The sequence below is a fragment of the Carlito syrichta genome, unplaced genomic scaffold (genome assembly GCF_000164805.1).
Source record: "Carlito syrichta isolate Samal-C Ts95f unplaced genomic scaffold, Tarsius_syrichta-2.0.1 Scaffold94750, whole genome shotgun sequence".
Taxonomy (NCBI): Eukaryota; Metazoa; Chordata; class Mammalia; order Primates; family Tarsiidae; genus Carlito; species Carlito syrichta.
The window spans coordinates 152,235-162,516 of NW_007038846.1; the positions used below are offsets into that span (position 1 = coordinate 152,235).

Genomic DNA, 10,282 nt, shown 5'->3' on the forward strand with positions numbered 1-10,282 from the left:
TCTCACCTCCCTCTCTCCTTCACCCTCCCACTCTCGACCTTCTCCCTCTCCCCACTCTTCCTCTTGCTCCTTCTCTCCCCGCCCTCCCTCTCTCTTCCCCTCCCGTTCCCTCCAACAGCTCTTTGCTCCCAGTACTGCTCCCTGTCCTCAACTTACCTAGCATTCCCTGTCAGAACCTCAAGAGCAACCCAGGCTAAGTCACTGATGGCCAAAATGCCACAGAGAGGGACGCTCAAACAGTTTGGTTCAGGACCCCTTCACAGTCCTAAAAAACCTTAAGAACCCCAGAGCTTCTATTTATATGGATTCTGTCTACTGATATTCACATATTGGAAATTAAACAAAAAACTTTTTCAATGAATTAATTTAAAAACAACTATAATCCATCATATTAACATAAATAACATTTCTGTAACAGTAATAATTACTATTTTTCATAGAGATGAGGATTTGCCATGTTGCCCAGGCTGGTCTCAAACTTCTAGGCTCAAGCAATTCTCCTGCTTTGGCCTCCCAAAGTGCTGGGATTATAGGCGTGAGCCACTGCGCCCGGCCAAAAGAACGTATTTTTAATTTTAAAAACCCCTACTTTTTAAAACACAAAGGTGTGAGCAAGAAGAGGGGTGGCAGCCCCTGCGTACATCTCCGCTGCACCCAGCTTGGCAGAAGCCAGTGCCTGCATCGGCCCCAGCAGCCCCCATCTGTGCCTGCACACGCCATGTCTACAGACCTCCACTGTACTTCGGGAGAGAACATGAGGAGGAAGACAAGTAATGTATTGGCATTATGATAAAAAGAGTCTTGGAAGGGTCCCGGGCCACATTCTGAGAATGTATGCTATGGAGCTGTGGGGTGAGGAAGGAGTAAGGAAAAGACTTATAAACAGGTGAGATCAAAGAACAGGGTTCATGAACTTGGACCTTCAGTTAAATTTAAAAGAAAAGAATAGCTGGGCTCGGTGGCTCAGCCTGCAATCCCGCGCCTTTGGGAGGCTGAGGTGAGTGGATTGCCTGAGCCTGCGGGTTCGAGACCTGCCTGGGCAGCTTGGCAAGACCTCATCTCTACAATAAATTTAAAAAATCAGCCGGGCATGGTAGCACGTGCCTGTAATTCCAGCTACTTGGAAGGATGAGGCTGAAGGATCACCGGAGCCCAGCAGATCGAGGCTGCAGTGGCCAGGAGTGGCCACTGCACTCCAGTCTAGGTGACAGAGTGAGACTTCAACTCAAAAAAAAAAAAAAGAAAAAAATAGAATTTCTTCCCAGGAAGTTTACAATATATTAACATAAATCCAAAAAGAGCCAACAGCAGCAAATTGCTAACTGACAGAAAGTTTGGATTTCAGAGATTCCAGGAGAATCCTAAAAAGATACATAATATTTTTTTCTTTATTTTAGAGTCTGGGTTTCACTCTGTCACCCAGGCTAGAGTGCAATGGCATACTCAGTGCAGCCTCCAACTCCTGGGCTCAAGCAAGCCTCCTGCCTCAGCCTTCCAAGTAGCTGGGACTATAGTCATGTAACTCCACGCCCAGCAAACTTAAACACCTTATTTTAGAGAGAGTCTCGCGATGTTGCCCAGGATGGTCTTGACTTCCTGGTCTCAACCCCTCCCGAGTGGCTGGGGTTACAGGTATGAGTCACCATACCTGGCAATTTTCTTAAGATTCTCAAGTCCATAACCCAAAAAAGGTAAGAAGTACTTTTTTACAGAACTCTATTAAGTGAAAGATAAAGCCATCCCAGAGACAAAACAAGTGTCCGACACCTTGGAATTTCGGATATGGATGTCTGCAGTGCTCCAAAATCTGCAAAGGGAAAGGCTGGTATATGATATGCAGAACACTTTAACCTTGAAGCTACCTGCGCCCTCTTCTGAGCACACACCCTCAGTACACACTTCCCTTGCTTTCGGTCACTCATATTGGACACAATGGCTCGTGCACAATGTTCCTCTCGCTTTTTAAAGGTAGCACGAGGCCGGGCACAGTGGCTCAAGACTGTAATCCCAGCACTTTAGGAGGCTGAGGCAAGAGGATTGCCTGAGCCTGCGGGTTCGAGACCAGCCTGGGCAACATAGTAAGACTGCATTTCTACAATAAATTTTTTAAAAATTAGTTGGGCATGGCAACACACGTCTGCAGTTCCGGCTACTCGGAAAGCTGAGGTGGAAGGATCACCAGAGCCCAGAAGGTCAACAGTGGGGTAGCTGTGAGCATGCCACTGCACTCCAGCCTGGGCACTCCAGCCTGGACAACAGAGTGAGACTTCAACAACAACATCAACAAAAAGACAGATTAGATAGAGAGAGAGAGAGACAGACAGACAGACAGACAGACAGAGGTAGCATGAACTCTGGATGACCACAGGGCCGAGACACCTGTGAAGGCGGGGAGGGGGGCGCCCAGCTACCTGCTGCCCCACCGAGAAGGCCTGGTTGTTGAACTGTTGGATGAACTCAGCCGCCATCTTGTCGGTGTCATAGGGGTTGGAGTCAATGCTCTTCTTCTGCAGGAAGTCAATCTCGATGGTCATGGTGCCCACGCACTGCTTAGCTTTGTCAAACGTGTACAAGGAGACTAGGGGAAAAGAGGCAGGTTAAAATCACTGGGGGGAGGGCACACCTCGTCCACAAGGGTACCTGCACATTGAACATTTGTATACCTAACCCTGAATTGTACTCCACAATTTTAAAATAAAAAATTTAAAAGTTAAGAAAAAATAAAATCACAGGGACAGCAAATCCTTGTCGAGGTTCCAGTAACCCAAAGTCCCAGATAAATCAGCCCTCACAGAATTGACCATGGCCTTCCCTGGAGGACACCTGGGCACAGACTAAAGAGACTTCTTCCCCAGCTGAATTAATGGGAAAACAGCAGCCAGCTCTCCCTTTGCTGCCTCCTCTCCCCGCCTTGGGGAAAGCCACACCGTCCCAGTGGCCTCTGCATAAGGACAGCATGGGAATCCGCAAGGAACTGGCATAAACCTGCCTGCAAACCAGGTAAGACGTGGGGAATCCTTCCGCCCTGAGAAAGCAGAGCGCAGGGCAGAGGAAGCTGCCACGAGGGCTTGAGGGGTTACTCTAGGCAGGCCAAAGTGTGGCCGGCCCTCTTCCTAGTGTGGTCGGCCCTCTTCCTAGTGTAGACAGTTGCCCTGACCACAGTGCATCCCGCACACAGCATGAGAGCAGCACGCAGAACAGCCAAGATCAGGCTTTAGCCCCTCTCTGTGTCAACAGCTCCGGCACTTACTGCATTCATGAATTAGTTAAACAAACAGCACAAAACTCCACAAACTCCATGCGAATAACAAAGCAGACAGAAAAGTGGAGAAAGAGCCTGAAGGGAAAAGATTGCAGCTAAAGCCACAAATGTCCTAAAATGACTTTCGGGTCACACTGGCCGACATTTAAACACTGCAGGATTACAGCTGATTTGATATCATGTAATTGTTCAACCAAAAACCACTCATGGAAAAACCACAACAGAGGTTACATATCATATTTTCACAAAAACAGGTGTTGAAAGAGAGGTTCCTATGGACATACAGTCACAAAAAACATTCCCAGATTAAAAAGAATCTATTAAACCAGCATGAAAAACATATTTATAAATATCAGCTAATCAATTAAATTTTAGGCAACAATCATTCCACTGTAGTCAACTCTGCTGGGATCATTAGGAGCCAGGAGTGACTTCCTGGAGACGGGGGATGGGGGGCGCTTTGCTATTTGAGCCCCCACCCCCAGGGCAACTTGACACTTGTGCCCAGGCCAAGACCTCCACCCGTGCTCTACAACACACCTAGCAAAACCCACCTCCTCCCCTAACATGTGCCTAAAACAGATTACATGTTCTAAAATGACAAAAGGCCCTGATGAACAAGTTGAAGCTCTCCTAGGCAACCTCCACTGAAGTGACTCACCGCAATACCCACCACCCTCTACCCTCCGTGTGTACAATCCTCAATAACAACCATCTTCCACCCTCCCACTTGTGCTAATCCTCCTCCAGCTTGTGGTTTATCAGAGCTGGCAACTCCTCACACAGCCCTGGAGCCCCCGCCCACCTGGGCCAACTGTGTCCTCTCTATCCTGTGTGCTGATCATGATTATTCCTGTAATTATGCAGTATAATTTAGCAGTATAAAACTGATGGAGCTGTGACATTTGAGAATCGATATTTAAAACTAAGTTGAATGTTTTGGGAAAACTTACAAAAGAGACAGTTTTATTTTTTAAAAAAAACCTCTTAGCCAGGTGCAGTGTAATTTCAGTATTTTGGGAGGCCGAGGTGAGAGGACTGCCTGAGTACAGGGGTTCAAGACCAGCCTAGGCAACTTGGCGAGTCCTCGTTTCTACAATAACTAAAAAACGTAGCCAGGCATGGTGATGTGCGACTGTGGTACCACCTGCTTGGAAGGCTGAGGTAGACGAATCACCTGAGCCCAGCAGATCGAGGCTGCAGTGGCTGTGAGCATGTCACTGCACTCCAGCCTGGGCGACAGAGTGAGACTCCAACTTAAAAAATAAAAACAAAAACAAAAAACACTCATACCGATGTATGCGGAAGAAAACTGGAAAGATTTGGAATGAAATCTCTAAAGCTTCAGAAGAAATCTGCAATCCCAAGTGCTGTATAAGGTCCAAGTTCTCCACCCAATTCAGAGAAACCCAAATGGAAATTATGCATGGAGTTTATGCATAAAAGACAACACAGAACTCCAACCCATGGACCACAGTTCCATACAAAGACTTTTAACCAATGTTTTAATTAACTAACTCCTAGTCCCAGTCGCCCTGAATAACACAGCTCCTACCGTTCTCACAAAAGCAGGTAATAAAAAAAGACCTGCTTCTCACACTTGCTTTAAACATGATGCACAGCACTTTTTAAAATTATTATGGTCAAACAGCAAGAAGTCCCTGTAGCGTAGCTCTCAGCTCATCAGCTGCAAACCCCTGCTGCAAGGATTCTAGAAATGGGGAAACAAAGCTGTTCCCTTCAAGGGGACTTTGCATCTGCGCGCTTCAGTAGGTTTTGTTACTAACAAGAACTCAAGTCAGTCATTAAAGCTGTCAATGCCAGGACTAGTCCCATCTAAAAATCAAGAAGATGGCAAGTCTTTAAGGTCATTTCACACTCTAAATTCTGTTCTAAACTTATATTTTAAATATTATATACATTTTATTTATATACAAGAATTTTCTGTAAATTCTTTGAACGAAATGGCTTGTGTAATCACATTTCTGCATTTTTAATTTGCCATTTAAAGGGGGACACACATATTTTAAATACTTCAAAAGAAAAATAAGAAAGCCCAAGTAAGGAATGGAAGAAGCACTGGAGATCAAATAGTAAGTCTGAATCTTAGCTGAAAGTTCCAGAATATTCTCCTGCCTTCAATTCCAGGTGCTCTGGTCCTCTTTAAACTTTCTGGAACATACAGGTTATCCGCTGAGTAACTTTCATAGGTAAGAGATCGCAGTTGTTTTTCCACAGTAAAAACATTTATAGGTTGAAATCTTAATGTAAAAATGAACACATCATCCAGCAATTCCATTTCCCAGTGTCTGTCCCAGGGACTCTCAAAGAGTTGCCCTAAGGTCTATGGGGGGCTTCACTGCAGCATTATACGCAGTCGTCAAACACTGGAAGATGCTGACCAATAGGAGAATGATGACTAAAATGAAGAATATTCATAAGGTGAGATAGCATTTTAAAATAAAAACTTGGCATATGGTTAACGAAGATGAGTGGCCCATGAAAGCATCATGTTTTGTGAGAAGGTACACTGCAGAAACTCCAAAGCAAAACCAAAATGTCATAACGTCATGAGCATCCACCCCACACTGAAAAGAGTGAACACGTACATTAAAACTTCACCATCGCTGACTAGTTTTCTAATACATGTTAACTCAAGGCCAGTGTTCCAAATCGAATGGCCATGCAGTAACAGCTATGCCAAATGCTACGGGCAGCACCACGGACAGCATCACCACAGCACCAGGGTCAGCCTGAGGGGACAAGAGTCCTGAAGGGTTCATCCAGGATTCAAGAAAGGGGAAAAGACTGAGGCTGCGTTCTCATTTTATGGCTAATAGCAATTTAACATCAAAGACTAACAAAAAAATAAGTTTTTTCCAGCGCTCAGAAAAAACTTAAGACATGACAATGGCAGGTGTATTCAATGGTCAAAACCGTGTGAAGTGAACAGCCATCCGTAATCCTTCACACGTGGCATGGCCAGAGGGCGAGAAGAAAGACTGAATGGCTCTTCCCGAAGATTCCATCAGACTACGATCACTGACCTGACCTTATGGGATAAACCCCCATTCCGGAATCTGCACACACTCCCTTCAAGTCACCCCTCCCAGCCTGTTCTCTCCTAGCCTGTACCCTCCCAGCCTGTCTGCCCGCATCTCTGCTCACCCTCAGACAGCTTTCCACCTTCACGGCCCCATCAACCACACTACCCAGCCCCAAGCCCTACCTTCCCTCGAGTTCCTCCCCTCTATAACTCGGTTTTACCCTTTTGCTCATTAGGTCTACCTGAGTCACCTCTTTAAAGGCCTGACCCTACAATCAAGATAAGCACTTCTGGTAAGCAGGAGGAACTCTCCAAAATATGTAACCTTGAATTTCCATAGCTTTTCACAACAGAAAATATCTAGATTAAAAGTTTCAAGCACACAATCATAGCCTTATATTCAGAAAAACATATGTAAGAAATTAGAAGCCTAGCTACATACACCCCACTTCCTCATTAGATTCAACAAGTGTTCATACTTCCACAAAGAAAATCAACTAGTGATAAGCCCAATGTTTAAGTTCCAGTTAATTCAGAAACATCACAAGCTGTCAGCTTCCTAAGTCAGAAGAAGGGTGGTCTCTCCTGCCCCTTCAACAGCTCAGCCTTGCAGACATCTCTACTATATACCACATCAGTCACATGCTCCTGGCAAACGCTTTAAGCTGAAAACCCACTCCACGTTAGAGAAATGACAACAAAGTGTAACATATGAACCTGAACTTGATCTATGCCGAGGGGGATAAAGGTTGGACAATCAACAGAACAAACGTGGAACACAAACTACAGATTAGATCAAAGCATTCAACGTCTAATGAACTGAATTTGATGACTGTAGGATCATATCTTTGTTTATAGGAACTACACACTATAAAGTATTAGAGGTTACAAAAAAAGAATGATTTCTGCAACCTAATCTTAAATGTTCCAAAAACATGTGTGTAGGGGTGTGTGTGGAAAGAGAGAACAGGCAGAAGGAGAGGAAGACAGGGAGGCAGAAGGACAGAGAAAGTATGACAACTGGGAGTCTGGGTAAGGTAGCGTACAGGAATCCTACTATTATTGCAACCGTACTGTAAATACGATCTTTTAAAGTTTTAAAGACAAGTAGGAAAAAGCTGGCTTAGTACACTGATGCTTTCTTTCCCTCCCCTGCTGTATCCATGGCACTGACAGAAAGTATCTGACTAAAGAAGGTTCCACTCATCTCCCCAGTGTGGCCACACTGCCCAAGAGACAGTGCCAGATTCTCCTGTTCTGCTCTCCGGCTTGCTACTTGTAATCTGAGCCTGTCCCCCACCCCAGTCACACACTGCTTTCCTGGGCCTTCCCTACTGAACCATGATGGCTGTATGATGCATGTCACTGAGAAGACAGAAGAACACAGTAACATCACTATCTGCTTCCCAGTCTCACAGTTCTGACCAGTATTCTGAATAGACTGAATGTTTAAGGTCTGACAACCAGTAGCAAAAAACTGCCCAAATCCCATAACTGGGAGAAAACCAGACGGAAAATCTACCTCAGATGGCTCTAAAAAATACACCTACCTTCTATTTCTTGTCCAATAGAAAGTCCAGCCCATTTTCGCTGTAAAATAAGAGAAAAACATACTCAAAGTCAAATCGATCAATATTAGAGAAAAAAAGGGGAATGTCTATGCACTTCAGGAACACATTCAAAGACCACAGTATGGTATGCTGCTATGTGTTGAACTGTCCCTCCCCTAAAATATATTGAAGTCTTGGCCCCCAGTACCTGTGAATGTGACATATTTGAAAATATGGCCTTTGGAAATGCCATCACATTAACCTGAGGTCAGACAGAACTAGGGTGGGCTCTAAGCAACATGACTGGTGTCCTTATAAGAAGAGACTTGGCCAGGCACAGTGGCCCATGCCTATAATCTCAGCACTTTGGGAGGCCAAGGTGAGAGGACTGCTTGAACCCACAGGTTCGAGACCAGCCTGGGCAACTTGGTAAGACTTCATCTCTACAATAAGTCAAAAAATAGCCAGGCATAGTGGTGTGTGCCTGTAGTTCCAGCTACTTGGAAGACTGAGATGGAAGGATCACCTGATCCCAGCAGGTCGTGGTGTGTGGCTGTGGTGGCCATGAGCAGGCCATTGCACTCCAGCCTGGGCAACAGAGTGGCCATGAGCAGGCCACTGCACTCCAGCCTGGGCAACAGAGTGAGACTCCGACTCAAAAAAAAGAGAAGAGACTCACAGACACACAGGGGAACCCACATGACAACGGAGGCAAAGACTGAGGGGGCACACCAAAGACACCAGCAATGCAGAAGATGGGCACAGAACAGCTCTTCCCCCCCGCAGAGCCTTCGGAGAACACAGTCCTACCCACACCTTGACTTCATACATCTAGCCTACAGAACTATGAAGGAATAAATTTCTGTTGTTTTAAGTCAGTTTAGGATGATTTGTTACAGCAATTCTCGTAAGTCAACACATGCGCTACAGTTTATATCTGAACATCTATCCCCAAACACACACAGCTTGCCCTGCGCAGGAAAGCCGGTCCCACTAAGTAGGATGTTCCCCGCATATCACACTCTTGAGGGGCTTCGCTGCAGCAGATAACACTTCAGTGTTCTAAACACACTGCTGCAGTTAGCTTCACTGTCTACTACGTTATCATAAAACCTGAGACGCTCAGATCATGAAAACAAAATTAAAGCTGGTCAGAGAATCTACACTGAAACGCAAGCAGGGACTCAAGTAACTGGATGGTTATGACCGTCCTTGGGCCAGCCAGTGACTTCTAGACTTTTACAGCTGGATGTCAGCCCTTACCAAATCCCTGCTGGCTACAGTGGCAGAATGCACAGAGGCCAGAGTGTGTTTAGGCAGGAATGCGGAGTATGCTTGGCACAGACTACAAATTAGTAACTGCTGAGAGCACTCCAAAGAGTGCTCCAACTTTTGGCTGAAAATTCAGTCTGCTGTTCCTCTGTACACTGTGAGTTTTGTGGTGGAGGGGACAGGTGAGGGTACTGCACCGTGGACAGACGCAACAACTGTGGTCTCCCCTCCAACTTCCTGCCATGGTCCTGATTCCCTCCTCACTGTCCACCTCACCTTCCCCAGAGAGACTTCTATAAGCCCCACCCCACTCCTGGCCCGCTGGTTGAGTCCAGGCCCAGGGTCACACAGCAGCCAGCCATACTTAGCTTCTTCCTTCAATCCCCAAGACAGCCCTTAGGAATAATGACAACACCACCTGTAGCAGGTTGCTTAGAGGATTAAGTGAACTAATACCTGCGGAAATATTTAGCACAGTGCCTGGCCCACAGTAAACATTGGGGAAATGTTTTTAATAATGCAGAGGACCAGGTCACAGCTCCAGCTGTTTCTGATACCAGAGTCCTAGATGGAGCTCTGTAGAGACTGGCAAAAAGGCAAGTATCCCAAACTTCTATCTACACAGACAAATGTGAAACGTGGTGCTAGTAATGGATAGGCATCAGAGAGGGGGAATCGTGAGTGATCATGTCCCATGATTGCTGAGGGCTCCAAGAGACCTTTAATAGAGAGAGAGAGAGAGAGAGAGAGAGAGAGAGAGAGAGAGAGAGAGAGAGAGAGAGAGAGAGAGAGTGTGTGTGTGTGTGTGTGTGTGTGTGTGCCTGTCTAATGCACTGTCATTCTGCTACTTGCCTTCGTTTTCATCTATCTGGTTGTGCCTGTTGAGATATATATATATATATGATATATATGACATATATACTGGTACGATTTAAAGATTTTAAGATTTTTAAATTAGAATCACACCAACTTCAGTCCTTTCTAGCTATATAGACAAGGCATTTAACCTCTCTGGCCTTTGGTTCTCCCCTCTATGGAAGGGAGGACCCCCTCCAAAAAAATAGAATTATTTTTTGGAGGGTAGGCCCCTTGTAATACAAGCTTCCTCCCACTAGGTAAGTGTTCTAGAAGTGGCATCAGTGTACTAGCTAG

General features: G+C 45.6%; 1 protein-coding gene across 1 annotated transcript in view; it reads right to left on the bottom strand.

Annotated features, from left to right (window-relative positions):
• Positions 1-10,282, bottom strand: part of NSF (N-ethylmaleimide sensitive factor, vesicle fusing ATPase) — a 138,868-nt gene that overhangs the window by 105,158 nt on the left and 23,428 nt on the right. Inside the window, exons 4-5 of the mRNA XM_008061589.2 lie at positions 7,859-7,898; positions 2,412-2,578 (exon numbers count right to left, since the gene is read on the bottom strand). Coding sequence (XP_008059780.1) covers positions 2,412-2,578; positions 7,859-7,898 — 207 coding nt within the window. The remainder of the gene's footprint in view (positions 1-2,411; positions 2,579-7,858; positions 7,899-10,282) is intronic.